General features: G+C 37.9%; 1 protein-coding gene across 1 annotated transcript in view; it reads right to left on the reverse strand.

Moving 5' to 3' along the window:
• The window catches only part of LOC136843497 (aldehyde dehydrogenase, dimeric NADP-preferring-like), a 177,663-nt gene that overhangs the window by 146,436 nt on the left and 8,778 nt on the right, over nt 1–22,449 (reverse strand). The window contains exons 2-4 of the mRNA XM_067112032.1: nt 18,388–18,441; nt 14,521–14,664; nt 9,287–9,382 (exon numbers count right to left, since the gene is read on the reverse strand). Of these exons, the coding sequence (XP_066968133.1) occupies nt 9,287–9,382; nt 14,521–14,664; nt 18,388–18,417 (270 nt within the window). The 5' untranslated portion in view covers nt 18,418–18,441. The remainder of the gene's footprint in view (nt 1–9,286; nt 9,383–14,520; nt 14,665–18,387; nt 18,442–22,449) is intronic.

Here is a 22,449-nt window from a genome sequence, read left to right on the forward strand (position 1 = left end):
GTTACACCAGATGTTCTAGCTGTCATCAGTCAGATAAGCGTGTTGACAGATAAGCACTCCATCGCCATAAAATTTTGTCTCAATCGCTTTTGTGTTTCTTGAGATGTCATCATAAGTGATAAGTGCGTTGAAAGTAGGAAGACCTGCACTCTTTGTCTGATTATGAACATGCTAATCAAATGATTAGCCACCTGTGGGTTGTATCGATCGTGTTAAGGCATTGTCCAAAGCGATTTCCCTTACAGTCAAGTATGCCATTTTGGGGGGGCGGGGTGAATTACTAGTTCCTCATTGGATGGGTTAGTATCATCCTCGGCTAGCACTCTGCTGGGCCTACATTTGATTCTCCGACCAGCCAATAAAGAATTAGAGAAATTTACTTCTGGTGATAAATTTCATTTCTCGTTATAATATGGTTTGGATTCCACAATAAGCTGTAGGTTCCGTTACTAGGTAACCAATTGGTTCTTAGCCGCGTAAAATAAATCTAATCCTTCTGGCCAGCCCTAGGAGAGCTGTTAATCACCTCAGTGGTCTGGTTAAACTAAGGTATACTTAACTTTGGGAATTACTGGGAGTAAAACCACATGGATATTACATAACATGGTTTCTGAACATGTTCTCAATTGATTGCATTTTTAGAATATTCCATGGATCTTGGTCCCAAAACATTTTGCCTTAATAATGCGTTGTCTAGTTGCTTTGCTTCTAGGTGGAAACCTACAAATTTGTTCATTCTTATTCTAGAGACCTTTTGTGCTGGTTCCCCCTCTCTCTTTCTTTAAAAGAGACAAGTTATTAACATAAAATATTTGTGTGGTCATTGATATTTAACTTGGTTTATGAGATCTATCATTAGTTTTATAACAATGTTTGTAAAAGGTGCCTTGACAAGAATTGTTAAGTGTGTAACAAACTGCAGTTTACAGGTATTGTAACTTGTGATTTATACCATAGTATAATAAGAATTTTTGTAAGAGTGAATTTAATATTATTTTCATGTTTTATATAATTTGAAGGGTATACTTTGAAGTATGATAATGATTAGTAGACTGGTCAATAGATTATGAGAATTTTGCTTTAGTAAATTTACATTACATTTCATTTTCATGTCTTGTGTAATAGTGTGTTCTTAATGTCATTTGAATTATTTGATTCTTTTTGAATGATTTGTTTAATTCTTTAGGAGTTTAACACTTTCCCATATTTTGTGTATCTGCTTTCTCTTAGTTTTCGAGGTACTTGCTTAATTTTGTTTCACATGTTAACATTTTCGTAATCTAATTCTGTTTCACAGTTTCATTGGAGAATTTATTAATTTTGTGTTTTCAAGTAAAATTGTGAATTTTGATTTCAAATAATAGTAAATTTTCTTTAGATTGTGAATTTTGATTTATTAATTTTGAATTAAAAATAAACTTTTGTACTTAAAAGTTTTTACAATAGTCTTTCATTTACTAACCACCAGTGGTAGGGTTAATTAGGTGAATACCCAGTTTGATACAGAGTTTTGTTCCTTTAATTTTGCTGAAGTGACTCAAACTTGGGGTGACAAAATTGTTTGAGGGAGTGATGCCCTTTTAATTTAGTAAATTTCTTGTTTGAATGTTGATACCTCACACTTGTTTTGATAAACTTAGTCAGATTTCTCACTTAATTAATAAGCTTTTTAAGGGATCACTGTTGCCTTTAGAGTACTCAGTCCTATTTTTATTGTCATGAGAGTTCAGGTATTTGTCTGAAGTGAGAAAAATTTTTGAATTCTATGATTAGTAGTGTAATAACCAGGTACTTGGAACACTTCGTGACAATATATATATATATATATATATATATATATATATATATATATATATATATATATATATATATATATATATATATATATATATATATATATATATATATATATATATATATATATATATATATATTATATATATATATATATATATATATATATATATATATATATATATATATATATATATATATATATATATATATATATATATACATACACACAGACAGTCTCTGGGTTACAACGGGCTTGGCTTATGACATTCCAAGTTTATGACACTCTTCAAATATATTCATCAAAAATTATTTCCTGGGTTACAAAACGTTACAGGTTTACAACACTGACAATGTCAATCCGACGGAAGAAATATGGCTCCAAAATGGCAGAATGGTAAAATTTTGGTGGATTTTTTGTTGAAAAACTCAATAAAAATGCAGGATACATTGTTTTCAAGACACCCAAAGGATTAAAAGTAAAGGTTTTCTTACGATTTTCAATGGTATTTTGGAAGATACCAGTCCGACGCCGATCGGAAGAAATATGCATCCAAACCAGCAGAATGAGATTTTTTAATGAAAAACTCAATAATAAAAATGCAGAATTCACTGTTTTCAAAACACTCAAGGATTAAAAGTAAGGTTTTCTTACAATTCTCAATGGTAATATTTCGGATGACTCGGTCCACCGCATATGATGGAAGAAAATTCACATTTGCAGATTTTTTCATAGAGCAATGTTCACTAATTACTGATTTTTATTTTATTTTCATGACTAAATACATTTTTTATGATAAAAAAATGATTTACTAATTTTCAAATATTAATATTAAGGTGACCACAGCAAAGTGTCGATAAAATTTTAAATTAAAATCCCGTGAAATCACAAAACTGCTTACCGATGTAAACATTTCATTCAGCCTCTCTCTCTCTCCTCCTAAATAATTCACGAATAATTTCACTCTTTTGAGATTTGAGTAAGGCCAACTGCCCATATCTCTCTCCCCAAAATAACTCACGCATAATTTCACTTTTGAGGTTTAAATAAGGCCAACTGCCCAAATCTCTCTTTCTCTCTCTCTCTCCAAATAATTCCAGTCTTGAGATTTAAGTAAGGCCAACCACCCATACCTATCTCTTTCTCTGTTCTGCATATATCCTTTAAAGAAATATGGATTACTGTATATAAACATAAAATATACTAAAATTCCATCATTGGTTGTGTTACCATTTTTTTTATTACTTTGACGTAGGCTTCATGATGACACGATATCGGCTCAAGGGATTAAAAGTAACCAATAACAGAGTTCGGAGCAACCTCCTCTCTCCATGACGATATGCTATTGGCCGGAAGGACTGAGAGTAGCCAATAACAACTTGTAACAACCCCTTCTCCCCCTCTCGCTCTCCTTGACAACATGCTATTGACAGGAAGGGTGGGATTTTAACCAACCACAAAGCTTGTACCTCAAGGGCTTTGCAGACACTGAAAGGAGGGTGAGTAGTATTTTTTTCCTCTCTCTCTCTCTGAGATAAGAGAGAGAGAGAGAGAGAGAGAGAGAGAGAGAGAGAGAGAGAGAGAGAGAGAGAGAGAGAGAGAGAGAGAGAGAGAGAGAGAAATGAAGGCACAAGAATTTTTTAACAAATTTGTGGGAGATGGTGAGGACTAACCACATTTGTATGATAAATAAATGATTTACCTAATAATAAGTACTAATTTTCAAACGTTAATAAGATTAAATAATAATAATAATATACTGTAATTACAACATTTATGCATTTTTATAGTAAATTATTTCAATTTTAAAACAAAGAAATATCACACCCTGTCTTTATCCCAAAACTTTGAAGCTATGGGAAAGGGTGGACTGTCAAATATGTCAAATTACTTGACATTTCTGACCAAGGTAGAAGATCAATTTCTCCCTTCCTTCCTCTCTCTCTCTCGTCCAAAGGGTAGAATGAGGAATGGATAATATAAAAAGATACTTGATTCAGCCTCTCTCTCTCTCTCTCTCTCTCTCTCTCTCTCTCTCTCTCTCTCTCTCTCTCTCTCTCTCTCAGGAAAAGATACTGCTAATTTGAGTCTCTTTACATACGCATACTGTTTGTGTGTGTGTGTGTTCATGGTGTTTTTAGAATGCGTAGTAAAGGTAGTACTGTACTACATCTTTGGAAGTCGCATTCCTCAAGAGATTAAAGAGATAAACCTCTCTCTCTCTTTTGCCCATTCCAGCACAAGAATGGCTGACTGTACGTCGTAGTGGTAATTCTCTCTCTCTCTCTCTCTCTCTCTCTCTCTCTCTCTCTCTCTCTCTCTCTCTCTCTCTCTCTCTGGCTGGAAAATATAATTTCAAAGATTAATACAGTAGTAAAAGGATAATAATGTAAGCCATACCTGATGTAGGATGATACTTTAGGTATACATTTGGTATTTGAACTTTCAAGATAGGCAGTCATAAGCATTTTTTGATGGGATTTTTGCTTTTCTGAGGATTTTGCATTTCCGTAGTAGGTTCTGGAACCTATTCCCACGTAAAAATAGGGGAGCACTGTAGCTGTAGTTCTGTGAAATTCTAAGTCTTTTCCTGGCAGATGAGCAGTAAGGCAAACAGTCTCTCTCTCTCTCTCTCTCTCTCTCTCTATGGCTCCAAAACAGTAGAATGGTAAAATTTTGGAGGGTTTTTTATGATAGACTCAATAAAAATGAAGGTTACGTTGTTTTCAAGATACCCAAAGAAACTTAAAGGACTAAAAGTAAGGTTTTCTACGATTTGCAACGATTATTTTGGTTTACAACGATTTTCAACTTAAGATGCAGCATCAGGACAGAACCCCGTTGTAAACCGGAGACAGCCTGTATGTGTGTACACATATACAGTAAACCCCCGTATTCGCATTCTCACGATTCGCGGACTCACGTATTCGTGGATTTCTCTGTGGAACATATCTACCCATTATTCGCAGAAAATTCGCCCATTAACAGTATTTTCTCTGGGAAATATTCACTAATTACTGTATTTTCATATTTTCATGACTAAATGCACTTTTTGTGATAAAACTATTAAAATACTCAGGTATAAGCATTTTTAGAGGGTTTTTCTTGTGTTTAAACAATCAAAATAGGCAATCCTAAGTGTTTTTAGAGAGGGTTTTAAGTATTCGTGGATTTTAGCTATTCGGGGGTTGCAGCAAGCATCGCCTCTAATACAGGGGTTTACTGTATGTATGTGTGTGTGTATATATATATATATATATATATATATATATATATATATATATATATATATATATATATATATATATATATGTGTGTGTTGTGTGTGTGTGTGTGGCATTGACTTCTTTCATGTACACCTTTTTATATTTCCTTACTTCTGTTTTCAATAATTCTTCAAAGTTCTGGATAATTTAAGTATACAGAGTTGTGGTGTATTTTCCATTTACTGCTACGGTCCCGTTTCGCCCAATCTAAGGTTTTTTCAAGCAAGAACTAATACATACAGGCATCCTTTGCTCTATTTATTCCAGCAAGATTGGATTAGTGGGGTGGGGTTCCCATATTTCTTGGTTACAATTTTGGTTCACAATTTACAATGAGGTGGTCAGCTGTTCACATAATATTTACATATGTTATTACATGGTAAACTATGTTACATTATTGGTTCTGCATTCTATTTCTACATCTTATATCCCTAATAAAATTATTTTCTTTGCATGTGGTTTTCTGGTGCTGCTCCACTCTGCTTTGTTGACCTTGACCTTGGGTCCCTCTTCACTGTTGAGCAGACGGCAGTGAACAGTCACCTTCTGTTTGCATATTCAAACTTGGTTTGCTTATAGCTATAAAAACTGCCTCCGTTATTATTATGTCCCGATATGAATTATCTGTATTTTACTTTAGTGTTGTGTATCAAGTCTTGTAATGATGGTTTCTTGTCGTGTTTGCTTGTGTACTGTTGGAAGGCTCCTGTGTCTCTGTGGGCAAGTAATCTTCGTCTGTGGGTCACAGATGTTCTGTCAATGTAGTTTTCTCTGGAAGGACTGCATTCCTCCTCGGGGCAAGTGAATTCATAAACCACATTGGTAGTCATCTCCTTAGGTGTGGGTGCACAAGTGCTATTTTTCACTGCAAGTAGATTTGGTTTGCAATACACCTGCATGTTTATGTCGATGTAGAGGGATCATGGCTTGACATTCTTTTTAATAATCTTCTTAATGATGTTGCTGTTGCTGTTATATCCATTGTTAAAGTTAGTTTGGTAGTATAGTGTTATCTGTTGGCCTGTCTTCTCATTGTGTTGGTCTGCGGTGTTGTCTTGCTTGTAGTATCAGTCAAAAAAACTTGTGCATTTCTGACTGTACATGTTGTCTTCAAATCCGTTGTTTGTGAGTAGCTGTTGTATTCTGTCCAATTCCAGGTGTGTCGTTTTCCACGTGGTACGGTGGGTGAAAGCCCGCCGTACATATGAATGGATTACCAACTGATTATAGGCCTCTGGGCATTCACCTCTCCTGTTCAGGCAGCATCCAATATTAGTAGCCTTTGTGTATAAGAGTGTGTTGTACCTGTTCATTTCGTTGTTTACTAGTACATCTAAAAACGGAAGTTTCTTGTCTATGCTGTGTTCTATGGTGAAGTTTACTACTGATCTTTCTGTGAAGTTGTCTTTTAAAGTCTGAATATCTTGTCTGTTGTTTGTTGCAATGAAAATGTCATTGATGTATCTGGCATAAATTTCTGGTTTCACAATTTTGTAAAGTAGATGGATGATTTTCTCCAAAATGTATGCATTTTGCTTCTTTATAACATGCACCTTGCTCTAGTTCATTACATTTAACATGTGGCAGGCATGCCTTGCAAGCTTCTGCCTACAAGATTCTAACACATGACATACTCTTGACAACAACAAAATTTCCTCAGTCTTGGGATATACTGCTGAACCTTAAAATGTAACCATGGTTATTTTATTACATTAGGTAAATGGGTGGAAATAATGTAAAAATTAAACTCAGAAGTGGAACTAAGGTCTTCCTCATCCTTTCAATTCTGATCCCACCTTGATCTTTCAATTCTTCTAAAAGTTTCTTTTCTGAATACATCATCAGTTGGGGTGCAAATATCATTCCCTTGGAGTGATTCCAAAAAGCATGTACTGAGCAATCTACTTTAACTCCTCCAAGATGAGATAACGCTTTTAGTTTGTCCCTTTATTTTGCTGAGGCCGATTCTCCTGTCAGTTTTTCTTGACCTTCAGATGATACCTTAGGCTCTCAGCCACAGCACTTCACAGTGTCTCTATACAAATTAAAAATGTCACCATTAGAATCTTTCAGATTAAAGGTTAATCACTTATCATAACAAGTTTCAAATATCCCTGGTCCTTTCTCACATACATTTCTGGTCAATTTCTCTTTGCTCCATGCTGGAGCATAGGGTTCCAGTGTAACTACACTAGGTTTTCTATCCATGTCCAAATACCGGTTGTCAGAGAAAGGTAACAATGTTCATCATCTGTGCCAAAAGGCTATCATAAAAGGGTCCAAGGTTACTCAATTCTTTATTGCTGCTACTCATAACAACTGAATGCATATAAAAAAAATTATGCAAACCTGAAAATCTTAAAAAGATATCACCAGCCTTTCATGGAGTTTGTTCTTCCACCAAAGGCACAAGTAAGAGCTGACTCCCAAACGTTCAGCCCTACCTTACCCTACAGGGGATGGCACAACACAATTATGGTGGCCCAAGTGTAAGCCAACCTGCTTGTTGGGGCTGAGAGTATTACAAAAACACAATCATCCCCACCCTGAATCATATTATGGGCAAACCAGACAGAATGCCAAGAGTTCTATCCCCAGAACCAGACCACCCCAGGAATCCATGGCTGAGCTCTGCAGAATAGTTCTGCTCTTGGGCTATCAATCTGATGTCTCTCAGGTCCAAACATTATCGGGTAGTTGATGATCCTTAAACAGTTCCCACTATTAGCTTCAGATATAAACCCAGGCCCAGCTAAGACACCTTTTCCTATTTATCAGGTCCAATGAATTTTTCTAAAGGCGGAAAATTCCAAAAAATTAAGCCAAACTAATATATAATGATATACAGGATTCTTGGACTCAAACCCAGGAACAAATTCCAGGGCTCAAGAGCCCCCCTATCCACATCAAGGTGGTCCCATGTCGACGGGGAAAGTGCACAGAGAGGTGCTGCAAATCTACAGGAGCTTGATAGCAAGAACCTGCTGAGTACAGTTCCCAAGGACTTTTATTTTATCTTGGGCATATATAATAGCTAGTTGCAAAACAAATACAGAATTCCTTATTTCCTTTTCACCTTTGCTACATGTGCACCAATAACCTCAGTATTTCTTTTGATTACCAAAAACAGGTATTAACGTACGTCTTTTGTAGAAGGAAAGTGGCATAAATCAAGCTTTCAAAAACAGGGGACCTGTATTTAAATCCTCTAGCCATACATTGCCCTTAAATCTTAACCTGGTTTTCATCTGAAGAGATAATAAACTCACTCAGCAATCATTTACTAATTCTAGTGTAGCAAACATATACAGTAAACCCCCATATTCGCGTTCTCATGATTCGGGGACTCACGCATTCACGGGTTTCTCTGTGGAACATATCTAGCCATTATTCGCGGAAAAGTCGCCCATTCGCGGCACTTTTCACTGAGAAATATTCACTAATTACTGTATTTTCATATAATTTTATGAATAAATGCACTTTTTGTGATAAAACTATTAAAATACTCAGGTACAAGCAGTCCCCGGTTTACGACGGTTCCGGCTTACGACATTCCGAGGTTACGACGCTTTTCAAATATATTCATCAGAAATTATTTCCCGGCTTACGACGCATGTTCCGGGGTTACAACCCGTCGTACGCCGATCCGACGGAAGAAATATGGCCCCAAAACGGCAGAATAATCATAATTTGAAGGTTTTTTTTGATGTAAAACTCAATAATAATGCAGTTTACGTCGTTTTCAATGCACCCAGAGCATTAAAAGTAAGGTTTTCTTATGATTTTTGACGATTTTCGACGATTTTCCGGCTTACGACGATTTTCGGGTTACGACGCGGCGCAAGAACGGAACCCCCGTCGTAAACCGGGGACCGCCTGTATATGCATTTTTACAGGGTTTTTCCGTGTTTAAACTATCAAAATGGGCAGTTCTAAGTGTTTTTAGAGGGGTTTTAAGTATTCGCGGATTTTAGCTATTTGCGGGGGTGTATGGGACGCATCCCCTGCGAATACGGGGGGTTCACTGTATTATAAAATTAACTCAAACTGCTAATGTTTATCTACAGAAAAAAACATTACTTCACTATGGAACACAGATATTAAACAAAATACAAAAGAATCACAATCTAACCAGTATAAAGAGAAAAAGTTTACTTTACATTAATTAATATGTCCTGACACATTCACTTTTAATGCACAACTACCTTGAAAATTAATGACTTGCCTTCTCTGGTTGAGTCCAATCATCTATATGACGTAAAATGTGCCGTATGTCATCCTTCAAAAGGTTGAGCTCCAATAATATGCTTTCTTGCTTTGGCTAGAAAATAAAATATAATATACTAATATTTCTTCACATTGCATGTACAGCAAAACATACCAGCAAAAAGATCTAAACTGTACTTTTTACATAAGATGATAAAATAAAGTTACTGTAAATCATCATTTTTACCTGGGAATATGAACAAAAACTACTTCATTATGTCAAACAGTAAACAGGGCTAATCTTTACAAATTCCAATTTAAATGTAAGAAAATATTTGGAAAATTTCATTCTTTTGGAGTTCAGAGAATAAAAATCTTGCAAATCATAAAAATTAAACAATACAGAAAATATTTCAGTCCATAAACCAAAGCTACTGCCTTTTTAGACTAATTCTGATTAATTAGAGCAACTTTATATCATGAACTTAAGCATAATAAGGTAACAAACAACAGGGATAATCCACTTTTACTTCCCTGCTGACCAAGATGGGTACTAATGTAAAAAATAAAAGAGGAAAAAAATCCTTGTAAAGCAATGATTTGTATGAGAAAATGAATCTTAAAATTCCTTTATGCATCAGTAAAAACCATTGCTTAACAAATTTCAAATCACTTTTTAGATGGGGGACACTCTTTAGTGACTGGAGTTTTCACCTAGAATGACATACAAAGGCATATCAAAACAACTCTGGGTCCTTAAGTATACATCTCCAACTTAATGCACTGGGCAGACAAATATTAGAATTTCAGTAAAGTGAAAAAAATGTGAATGTAGAATAGTTATTGTTGGAAGCAGTATCTCAGGATTAAAATAAATGATGTAATACACTAAAAGATCTAGTGCCATCATCTTTACATGTAGTTTTATTTAAGATATTATGACAATCATCCCACCATGAGCAGTTTGCTGACTTTGTAGTCTTACCCTTCAATCACTGCCTGCCAAACAAGTAATAAATGTTGAAACACAGCTGATGAAGTGGTCTAGAAAAAAGCTACTTTTTTATAGCTTATCATCATCATCAATAACATTTGCAAGTGAGGTTCCCCTTTTGCAGGGATAAATGTCTGATGAGCTCCCTCTACTTTCTGCTTGAATTGACGTCTGGTCCAAGTCTAAAGTTATGATCTTTCTCCAACATCTTACTGGCCTTCCAACTGGTTGTCAACCTGTAGCTTGCATAGCTAAAGCTTCTCTACCTGAATGCTTCTTAACCCATTTTCATCCTGTACTCAAAATATCTCAAATCTTTTAGGTCTTCAGCCTATTTTCCAGCCTCCAGCCTCTGGACACATCTCTTGGCCATTTCTCATTGGTGATCTTCCCAATGCACTCCAACCAAGAACCTCAGCATTTTGTAATTAAACCTTTTCAAAATCTCCTCCAATTTTTTTGCTAGTGCTCATGTCTCAACTGCAATGAGAAACAACAAACTTCCTGAAATCTTTTTTTACTTCATAAAAGTAAACACTACTCTTTTACATACTAACCTCCCAGTACTGCTTTTGGAATTCATATGCTGAAAAGGTAATAGAAATGTTCTATCTCCCCCTGGTATTTCATGTTCACCATTAAAAATACCATACTCCTCCATCTCGTCACCTTGGGCTGCTATTAAACATTACAGGCATCAAAAATCCATTACTCCATTCATATATTTGCAATGCAAGAGTACCTGTTATGAAACCTACCATAGTCAACACATCAGACGAGTCTGTATCATCCACAGAGTCACTTCTAGACTGAACTTTCCCCCCTGTTTCTTTACCAGTTATTGTAATCTTGGTTTTGCCTACATTTATTGTTAACAGTACTCCAATTTTTATTTCACTCTTCCATTTTTATTAACATTTCTAAGACTCAATTATATTGATGTAAAGAAAGTTATCTATATACAAGAACTTCCAGAGGCTACAATTTCTACACTCCTTTATAGCTGTCTTCATTCCTCTGATAAACAATTTAGGCCTCTATTTTGATCTCTGAGGAGACCTAGCTGAAATTCTTTTGAAACACTTGCTGCTGAAATCACTTTCATGATAATTCTATCACATACTGCCCATCTAACTGGTTACCTTGATACTATCGAACATTTTCTAAAACTTCATAGATATACCGTACTAGCTCATCCTTTATCAATATTTTCATAAAACATTTCAAACACTATACTGCAATGTCTTTTCTTTTGTATATTACTGTATTTTTCTCAATCTTGCAACAATTTCCTCTTTAAAGCTGTTCTATATATTCTGTTCAAACCTTCAATAACTTCTGGGCCTTAGTGACTCCTTTAGTGGAATGAGAGCACCAAAAAACTCTTCTTCAAAACCCCAAAAGAGAGAGAACCATAAGTTCAAGAGAGCCATCACTGATGGTCTTGTCTGCATAAGAAAGGACTCTTAGCCAGTCCAAGGCAAAGTCTCCAACTAAATCACGGCAATCTTCAAACAACTCAATGAGGTCTTTTACAAGGAGGTCAAGTTCTACTGACGAAAAACAATTTTCGCTGACAAAAACCATAATTTTCGTTGACGAAAACACCAAGCGTTGGGAGAAGGAGCTTCTCCGGTTGTGTAGGACAGAAAACTCCTAAGGATTAAGTGTGAGGGAGGAAAGATGAAAGAAACCTTACCTTGCTCCCTCTTAGCAGAAAACCAAACTTCAATCTCCTTAAGTACCTTCCTAGAAGATGAGGAAAGCACCTTTGTGGGAGCCTAGGTCTGTCATCTGTATGACTCCTCATCAGGAAGGTTGAGGTAGGCGAGACCAGGGCTAGCTAAAGCCAAAAAATGGTAGGAGAGCTCGCCTGCAAATATTGAAGGAGAGCTGCATAGGCTATGAGATGTGCGGTCGAAACAGGAGCTTGAGAGGTGGCACTGGGTGCTTAATAACTGGCGCCGAGTGCTCGGGAGCTGGCACAAGACGCTTAATCGGAGCAAAAGCAGCCTCATCTGGGTCCACATGCGAAGGAGACAAAGTTGCAGGTCTGACTGGCGGGGGCAAAGGAGACCACAGTCTCTGGGAAGATGAAGCCGATGTTGGGTGTCTAGGTGCAGGCAACATTATCGGGTGCCTAGGCGTGGGCTTGGGAGTGCACGCTGGACGCTCGTGAGCAGGCTGGTAGCTGGCACCAGGCGCTTGGTAGCTGGCGCCGGGTGCTCGGAAAGCATCACGGAACATCTGGAAGTTGGGAGCTTGGGCGCCAGGTGTGGACAAAAGTCGAGCGGACAGGTGAGACATTCTCTGGACTGTCCAAAGCGGACAGGTGTGGGTGCTCTTGGACCGAAGCAGACACATAAGGGTCCACTAAGTAACTGCATGAAGGCCTGGGACTGCAAAGAGAATGCTTGTAGTTCTTAACAGGCATTGGACTCCCCATCAGATCGGGACTCTGATCGAGGCTTGCAGAAGAGTGCTTAAAAGGACGGGAAGAGTCCAGGTAATGTCTACGGCGCTTCCTGTCCACGCCTCTATTGTCAGACAAGCTTGAGGACAAGCCATGCACATCCCTGGGACTGTACTACAGATGCGGCTGAGGGGGCGACTACCCATGGGCAAACCCCATCAGCCTCCCTTGGACTTTCAGTATGTCTTCTTCTTCTTCTCCCAGGGTAGGGAGAGCAGGGCAGTGACCATGGTCTAGGAGAACCGATGGGACGAGTAGCCACCTCCTCCACTTGCACAACACTATCACTTGTCACTCTGCAGGAAGTGGCGCCGTCTGAATATGTTTTCCCATAAATGCCTTCAGTGACGCACCTAACTCTGCCACTGTATTCACTAGCATGATAATTTTCTTGTCAAACCTAGACTCTAGACTGGGTTTGGAATGGAGGGAGCCAGGTGCCAGAGTAGGTGGATCAAAAGTAGGAGGGCTAGTAGCAGGAGAATAATAGGAAGACGGGAAGAAGGAATAGCAGAGCTATCTTCTAACCTAGGCTAGGGTAGACTACTAGGCCAAGGGAAGCTCGTTTTTTGGCTCTACAGGCAGCTTTTCTTTTTCTATCCCTCTCAAACTTGTCTAGTTGAGATTTAAGTACCTTATACTCCTGCTAATCATACATTTAGCACAAGTTTTCCCCCTAGTATATCTCTGCCCACTACATTTTCCGCAAATTGTGTGAGAATCATATGAAGATTTGATTAATCTGGTTTTGCAACTTTCACTACAATAGTGAAACTAGGTGAACTTGAATCAGACATAATAATAACCAAAGAACTAGAAAAAAATTATCCTGAAAGCTATTAAAGCTTGAAGGCTACTCAAATAAGCGATAATACTTCACCGAAATCCAACCACACAACCAAAAATCAGTGAACAAAAGCTGCAGCAAACCCACAATGTCATTCAAGAGCGCGGCAGGAACAGAATACGGTTTTCTGCTATGTTGTTTCCAGTACTCCCGTTGGTGGGCGGTGCTTGTCACCTACACTAAACTATCGAAGTGCTACTGTGATTTTTTAAATAAAGGCTGCTGCATAAGTTAGCCACTATAGCTGTGTAATTACTTGGTAAGTTACTTATATGAAAACAGTACTGTAATTACCTAATATTTCTCTATGGAAAAAACAGTGAATAGGCAAATTTTCTACAAATAATGTGGATATGCATTTCACAGAAAAATCCGTGAATAGGTGAAGCCACGAATCCAGATCTACGAATAGGCGGTGGTCAACTGTATACATGATACTCTGCTAACACAGCTGGTAGGACTTTATCTAAACATAATGAAATATTTCATAATGATTTGGACAAAGTAAAACATAATGAAATATTTCATAATGATTTGGACAAAGTACTTAAAAACCTGCATAAAACAGGGAATTTTCTTTGTTTTATTTTTTACTTGCTTTAATTGATTCTTCTTTTCAAATTATAAAAAAATGAAATACGATCCGAACGATATATTTCGTAAAGTAATGCAATATATAATAATTGTACCTAGGTAAAAATTCTCCACTAACAAGACTTACCTAGGTAAATATTCTCCACTAACAAGACTAAGACATTCTGCATTTCGAACTACTCTATCTCACTGTGACCAGCAAATAAACCATTTATTAAGCAACAGCAAGGACTTCTCCATGAATAAAAACTACATTAATCACATCCAAAGAAGCCTGTATGTTATGAACACTGCATATATTGTACATGTAAAATGACACAGTAAATGCAGTCTAATATTCCTTACCTTGTGCAAATCCTTGGCCAAAGCACAGCAAAAAGTCTCTTCATGTTCTTCATACATCTGCATCAATGCATTGAGTTGCTTCTTCCTAAATTCTACATCACGGGTTTTGGCAGAGAGAAATGCCTCTCGTGTTGATTCCACAATCTGAAGTAAATAAATCTATATTCACCAATCATACACCAGGTTTTGTCTTTTCTGTAAAATCTCTGCCTATGATAATATTTTCAACATAACTCCCTAATACTATACTCACATTATGGGTTACTCTACAATTTTCAAGGAATACGTGCTTCTTTCCTTAACAACTTAAATTATGATACGAATGCGAGTGTGTCTGAAGAATGAATTAGTGGTTATCGTGTCAAGACAACGGGGACATCATCTTGCTTTCCGACTTACTGGGTCAATGACACCAAACAGGTAGTAACAGTATGTTATACAGATGGTAAAAAGAGTAATAAAATCCCTAAAAGAAAGTGCATTTTTTCAATCTTCAAATATGTTAAAAATAACAAATTTTAAAAGTAATCTGTATTTTTATTCACATACAAACCTGAAGTTCTTTTCATTTGGTTAAGCGTGCAAACACAAGCTGGAACGGCTACTAAAAACTTACTGACAAGGTCGTTAACTACTGACAGGTAGGGGTAAGCCCTGCCCACCTGTCGGTCTGCATTCCACTATGCCTTTTGGTCCAGGTACCAGATGAGAGGGATGGCTGAGGTGGGCCTTTATGTTAAAACTTCAGGTTTGTATGTTTGTAAAAATTGCAAATTTTTAAATTAATTTGTATTTTTCCTATAATATAAACCTGAAGGTCCTTACTGTACATAGGATTTAGCTCGCAGACGCAAGCTGGAACGGCCGTTTAACTTTCAGACAAGGTCATTAACTACTGACAGTACGGGGGAAGCCGCACTCTCTCATCTATCTCTGAACCAACTGATCTAGCTCTATCCACCTGGGAATACCTTCCTGGTCTGGAAGAGCTGAGGAAGGAATCCCACACCTCTAGCTTGTTGGACATATGGAATGTTGCAACTCCTAGACTTCTGCGCTTAAAAGTACAAGCAGTCCCTGGTTTACGACGGGGGTTCTGTTCCTACACCGCGTTGTAAACCGAAAATCGTCAAAAATCCTAAGAAAACCTTACTTTTAATGCTTTGGGTGTATTTACTCTATCCACAACATAAAAAGCATCCTCCTCCAACCTTATTCCTGCTACCGTAACCGACTCAACAAACCTCGCGCACACCTTACTTCCAATCCTCCAATCCTTGCTACATATCCAGCACATTCCTCCCTCCGTGCTACATTTTCTTATATTTTCTCATGTGCCTTTGAGAAAACCACATTTCCACTACAACCAGTATCAATCAATGGTTTCAACAACACTCCACCACATTCTACTCTTAACACAAACAATGATCTACTTGTTCCGTTTTGAGACATTTCCACTTACAAACCCTTCTCTCACAGGCAATACTGTACATCTATCTCTTCCATACCACAGGGTTCACCATGGTAAACCCCCTTCACACTTAGTTTCTGTGGGATTGGGTTTGGTACAGCAGACTTCCTTCACATAACCCTCCATTCCACATCCTTCACACTTACTTGGCTCTTACACGTCCTAGCAAAATGCCCACTCATTCCAGTTTCCACAATGACTTCCACTTACCCCTACTCTCCTTCCACTCTGGTAGCCTCTCACTCAATGCCCCACCTTTTTGCAGCCAAAACACTTGCCATTGGCCAATCTGCAATCTGCTTTCACATGCCCAGTCCTTCTCCACCTGTAACACTCATCACCACTACTCATTCCCATATGACTTCCCCTCAAATTTACACCTCCACTCCTAAACCTCTCTTGGCTTCTGGTCCAGTTCCTTTTCCCATTATTCCCCACATTCACCTGCACATTCTCTCTTCCTCTTTCCATCCAGTCTCTCCTACACTCCTCCAACAAAGCTCGCATCACTCCTATCTCCTTACTCACCAAAGCACCTTTTTATGTCCTTCCATTTACCACCTCAGACCCAACGTACTTTTCCTTTGGTTCATTATCATCTACTCTCAGGTCTTCTAGGATCTCTACAACATCCTCCCAATTTAAACTCTTCCCCGACCACCGTTTCCGATCTTTTTTCTTCTCATTCAGAATTACCCTAATCTTCTTTGGAATGGTGGCCAAGAACTTCCACATGAGGTGTTTGTTTTCCTCAATTCCTCCCTCTCCATGCTTCCTATGGGCATACAAACCCATTTCCTCTCCGGCTTTTATCTTCGCCGCCTTGAACCTATCATCTTTCTTGTATACAACACTTCCCTTCATTCTCTTCACCTGCTTAATTACTCTAGCCTTCATGGACTCATACCCTGGCTCACCCTCACACATACTTCTATAGCACATCCTCAGCCTCCCCTCCAAGAACTCTCCCAGCTGCTTCACCCACACACTTTCATTCTCCCCATACTTCTGCAATCTGCTTTCACATGCTCATCAGTACGGCATTTAGTTTGGCAGAGAGAAAATATTCTACTATTGAGAGAGAATTGGCTGTGCTACAATTTTGTGTGAAAGCGTTAAAACTGTTTCTGTATGGTGTGAGGTTTGTGGTGCTTACGGACCATCAACCTCTACTGTGTCTGCGGAAAATGAAGGGAGTGGATGCTAGAGTTTTGCAAACTAAAAGGAATGTTGTTGCTGACGTGATGTCTAGACTACCTGGGGAAGGGAAAGAAGAGAAAATAAAAGACATAAGACCAGAGTATCTGCCAAGAGGATTGGTAGTAGCACATGAGAGTAAGACGGGTGATGACCAGATGTTTGAAAGTGTGTGGTATGGATCGAATGATATGGTAGATGAAGGTTTGAAGGTGCGGGTGACTGGAAGTGTAAATAAACTGAGGGCGGAGGTGACTGAGGAAGTTTGCAACAGGCCTGGATGTTTGGGAGTGTCAAATGTGGAACGGTATTGGAACAGTTTGAGAGCTATGATGTTTCCTGGAGTAGCCCCATTTCAGGTGGTTTTGATGGCGGTGAGTAAGGAGTATACGGTGATTTTGTCCGTACATGTCTGGGGTGAGAAACCTATACAGGCAGTCCCCGGTTATCAGCAGCCTCGGTTAGCGGCGATCCAGTTTTATGGCGCTTGTTTAGCGACGACGATAACCAGATTTTCGTTGCTGATAACCGGTTATCGGCAGGTGGGACTTCTACCTACCAGACAGCAGTTACTGCCTAACCACCTTGTTCAAGAGTTTAAATGGCCGTTTCCAGCTTTGCTATAAGTAATTCCTAATGTAAAGGACCAATGGTTTGTATATCATGTAGGAACAAGTTGCTGTTTTACATCTGCAAATATTTCAAGTATGGTAAATAATGAGATCCACTACGTTGAAGTCCATTAAGGTGCCACAAACAAAAACAAGACATGCCAATACAAATTCCAAAAACAATAAAAATCAGCAACAAATATGTAAGCAGCATTCTCTCAATAAATCCTTGCAGACCAATGGCAGGGAAAAAACTGAAACAGTAAACAATAGACACTTGAACCAGTGGTTCACCCAAAACAGATGGGTCAACAGAAGGTTCAACTAAACAATCCTATTAATGTTTTAATTTTTCCACTCCTGCTGTTGTTGAGAATACAGTACAACTACCATAACAGACAGGTAAATTCAATTTTAAAAATTTAATATTTGCTTCAAGAAACCCACCAAATTTATTTCAATGTTATGTCCTTGTCAAATAATAAACAAACTCTTGGAGACTGAACCTCATATAATCCTCTCTTTTTTCCAAGGCCAACTAAACTTTCACAGGATTTCTATACTGTACAACCAACATTCTAACCTCACCTGATGGTATTTTGACATCTTCTCGGCCATTCCTTCTCAACAGATTCACTGTACCTGTGGAGAAAAAGAAAACCTTCTTTTAAAGACAATTTATAAAATAAGTCAACTAAACAACAGGTGTTAAAGCATAGGATGAGGGCAAAAGGTGGAGCCACCTACATACAAAAACAGATTTGTAAATAAAGTATTTGATGCTTGACACTAACAAGTTAACAGATCCTACCAATCTCTTTTCCCAACACCAGTCAGGTGTGATTATTGGTTTCCAAGTCTGTACTGTCCCTCTAGCATATATACCGTGAATTTCTACCACCATGTATCAGTCATCTGATATCTTAAATATATTTGTACTGTCTCTCTAGCATATTTTATATTTCTACCACTATGTATCAGTCCTCTGAAAATGCCTTAAATATAGCAAATTTTTACAGTAATTTGTATTTTTCCTAACATACGAACCTAAAGTTCTTTACATATGATTTAGCTTGTGAACACGATATGGAATGGCCGTTTGACTTTCTTACATGGTCCTACTGCACTCCACTTTGCCTTTTGGGGCAGGTATCAGAATGAGGGAAGGCTGATGTCGGGCATGAACATAAAGAACTTCAGATTTGTATGTTAGAAAAAATACAAATTACAGTAAACCCCCATGTATTTGCATTCTCACAATTCACAGACTCACCTATTTGCAGATTTCTCTATGGAACATATATACACATTATTTGCAAAAAATTCGCCCATTCGCTGTATTTTTCACTGAAAAATATTAACTAATTACTGTATTTTCATATCATTTTCATGACTAAATACACTTTTTGTGATAAAAACTATTAAAATACAGTACTCAGGTATCCAGATAGTGCTCAAGTTACGATAATTCGCCTTACGATAATTCAATTTTACAATGGGGTAAGCAATTAATACCAATACGACAATATTTGGAAAATATTTTTAAATTTTGCACAGGTGCAAGCAGCAGCATACAATCAGGCAGCAAGAGAGACCAAATTACAATAGTTAAAAACGTAAAAGAGAATGATAAAAGTATTGTTAGTAAAGTTATATTCTTGCATGAATGCGTACAGCCATAAACAACCAAACAAGAAACTGTTGTTTTGCTTATAACTGAATCGGATAACAACAGTCCTTTTGCTTGTACGTATTTCAACCATCGTACGGTAGTCAACAATTACCATAGTTATCTTTCATATGACGTTAAGTAGAACAGCACTGATATATTTTTATATTATACCCTTATTCATTATGGATAAAAGAACGGCAAGGAAATATACTGCTAAATTTAAGCTGCAAGCTGTAGCTGAAGCTGAAAAAACAGTGTTCAAGCTGCTAATGACTATAAATTATTGTGCAGCAGCAACATGGATGAAACTACTGGGCATGAAAGGACACATTACTGTTATTTTTACACCGATAAATGATAAATACGTAAAGCTCATATTATGATGAATCAAGTGAAAATAGCAAACGGAATCTTGAATTTTTTTTACACAAAACAAACGCCCTTAAATGGCCATCATCAATCGTCATCTATTAACGAAAATAGATAAATTAATTTCACAACGAGACATATTTTAGTTATATTTCGTCTTAAAAACAGTTCATATAACAAAAAAATAGCCTTGTCCCTTATAAATAAAGTATCTAGACTCTAGAGATTCATTTACACTAACTAGAAGCAAGAAAAGTTCTCTAAACTGAGTTAAACGCAGCGAAATAAACACCACGTAAACATTTCCAAACCAAAACACTGATCGCTATGACAGCAATTTTTAATACAAAAGCAATATAAGAATATATACAATGTTATTGGATACAGTGAATTATGGCATAACATTTTAAAAGATCCATGGAAAAGATGCATATTCATTATGTTGACATTTGTATAATACAATATATGAATATAGAGTACAGTATAATGTAGGCTACGCTACCGTGTATGTACATACAATATACCATAGTGTAGGCTAAGCTAATTCTTGTTTGGTATTCAATTTCTCTTTGTACTGAATTATCATATGTCACTTTGCATGAACCTACAGAATTAGCCGATATTAATAATTACAATACCGTGTATGTAAAGAGTATATTTTATAGTGTAGGCTAGGCTACCACATATGTATACAGTACATGGTACCAAATACCCTAGTGTAGGCTAGGCTATGTTTAATACGTTTAGATATTTCTTACGTTTTTTCCAACAAACAATGGTTTTTTTTGGAACCTAACCCCATCTTAAGTAGGCTAGTACCTGTATAAGCACTTTTAGTTTGTTTGTGTCTGTTTGAACTATCAAAATAGGCAGTTCTAAGTGTTTTTAGAAGGGTTCTAAGTATTCACTGATTTTAGCTATTCGCGGGGGGAATGTGGTACGCATCCCCCACGAATACGGGGAGTTTACTGTACTGGTGTTTTTCTGCTGATAAACAATAAATGCTAGTGGGCATAAGACCCCTCAGAGGCAAGAAGAATCGTTTTTGTCAAGGAGGAGGAACGGGAAGGAGCTTGATTGGGTGGCTCTATAGAGGGATGAATAAATTTGTTTGTATTTAGCATTTCCCAACGTTTTGTGAGAGAGAGAGAGAGAGAGAGAGAGAGTAATTGTCGTTGTGAGTGGTTCGGTTGTTGGAGTTCGTTTTACGGCGCTGTCTGTCTGTCTGTCGGGAGTTTTTCGGTTTTGGGGAAGTCTTGGGCAGTTGAGGTCCAACCTTGAAAGTGAACGGGGAGTTCGTCTGGTTTTTTTGTTTTGGATACCGGTACCGATATTGATGGTGCATGTGTCTCTTTTTTTTCGTTCGTTGTTGGTGGAGGGTTTGTTTGCAATTTTGTTTTGTGGTTTTAAGGCTGTGTTTGGCGACCGTGGACCTTTACCCATCTCCAGCAACCGAAGTTCAGGGTGAGTGTTGTTTTGTTTGTGGGTTTGAATTCTGCCACATAATATTTGGCGCCCAACGTGGGGCAGCTGGTATTGCAGCTGCAACTGAGATTGGTGGCTGGTAGTGTGACTGAAGAGAAGGATGGAAGAGGAACTGGTGAGGTTGAGAGAGGAGAATACGTGGTTGAGGGGTGAGAATGAGAGATTGAGGAGTCAGTTGGAGGAGATGGGGGGAATGCTAAGAAATGCAAAAGAAGAAATGAAAGGGGAGATGAAAGAGTCAGAAGAGAGAATGGAAGAGAGGGTGGATAAAAGTTGGAGGGAATGATGAAAGGTGTGGAAGAAATGGTGAAAGGTATGTTCAAGGGTGTTTTTGGAGAAGGGGCTGTTGGAGGCAGGTTCTCTGGAACGTGTGAAGGGGCAAGAGAGAAAGAAAAGGAGGAAGAAGTGAATGGAAGCGTGAGTGATGAAAGTGATGTGGGAATAGGAAGTAAGAAACGAGGGAATGAGAGGCAGGGTAAGGAAAAGGGGAATGAAAAGCAAGGGAAGGAACAGAGGGAAAGTAAGGATAAGTCAGGGGAAGAAAAAGGGAAGAAGGGAAAGGGAAAGGAAACTGGTAAGAAGGGTAAGGAAGTGGGAAAGGCAGGAAAGAAGGGAGAGGGTGAAGATACTAGTGATAGTGAGGTGGATGGAGGTGAATGGATAAAAGTGGATAATAAGAGGAAGAAGAAGAGTGTAATGAGTAAGATGAATGTAAGTGCGGAAGTGGACTCTTTGTATTCGGAAGAGGGTATGAAAGGACAGAGTGAAAGTGAAAGTGAGAGTGAAAGTGAGAAAGAAGTGAGAGAGGCTATGTATGTGAGGGAGGTACCCGGTGTGAAAGGTATAATGAGTATGGAAGTAGGGATGTGCATGATTTCTTTAGGGAGTATGAAAGGTTTTGTCAGGATAAGTATGGGGAGAGTAAGAGAGTGTGGGCACGAGAATTAGGAGAATATTTGACTGGGTTTTTGCTTGATATGTATAGGGTTATTATGAGTGTGGGAGATGTTGAGTATGACAAGGTGAAAGCTAGACTAGTTGAGCAAGCGAGGCGTATAAAAGCGAGTGTTAAGTATAAGAGGAAGAATGAATTTGATGAGGCAAGAATGAAAGCTGGGGAAACC

Source organism: Macrobrachium rosenbergii, chromosome 11, assembly GCF_040412425.1.
Source record: "Macrobrachium rosenbergii isolate ZJJX-2024 chromosome 11, ASM4041242v1, whole genome shotgun sequence".
Lineage (NCBI taxonomy): Eukaryota > Metazoa > Arthropoda > Malacostraca > Decapoda > Palaemonidae > Macrobrachium > Macrobrachium rosenbergii.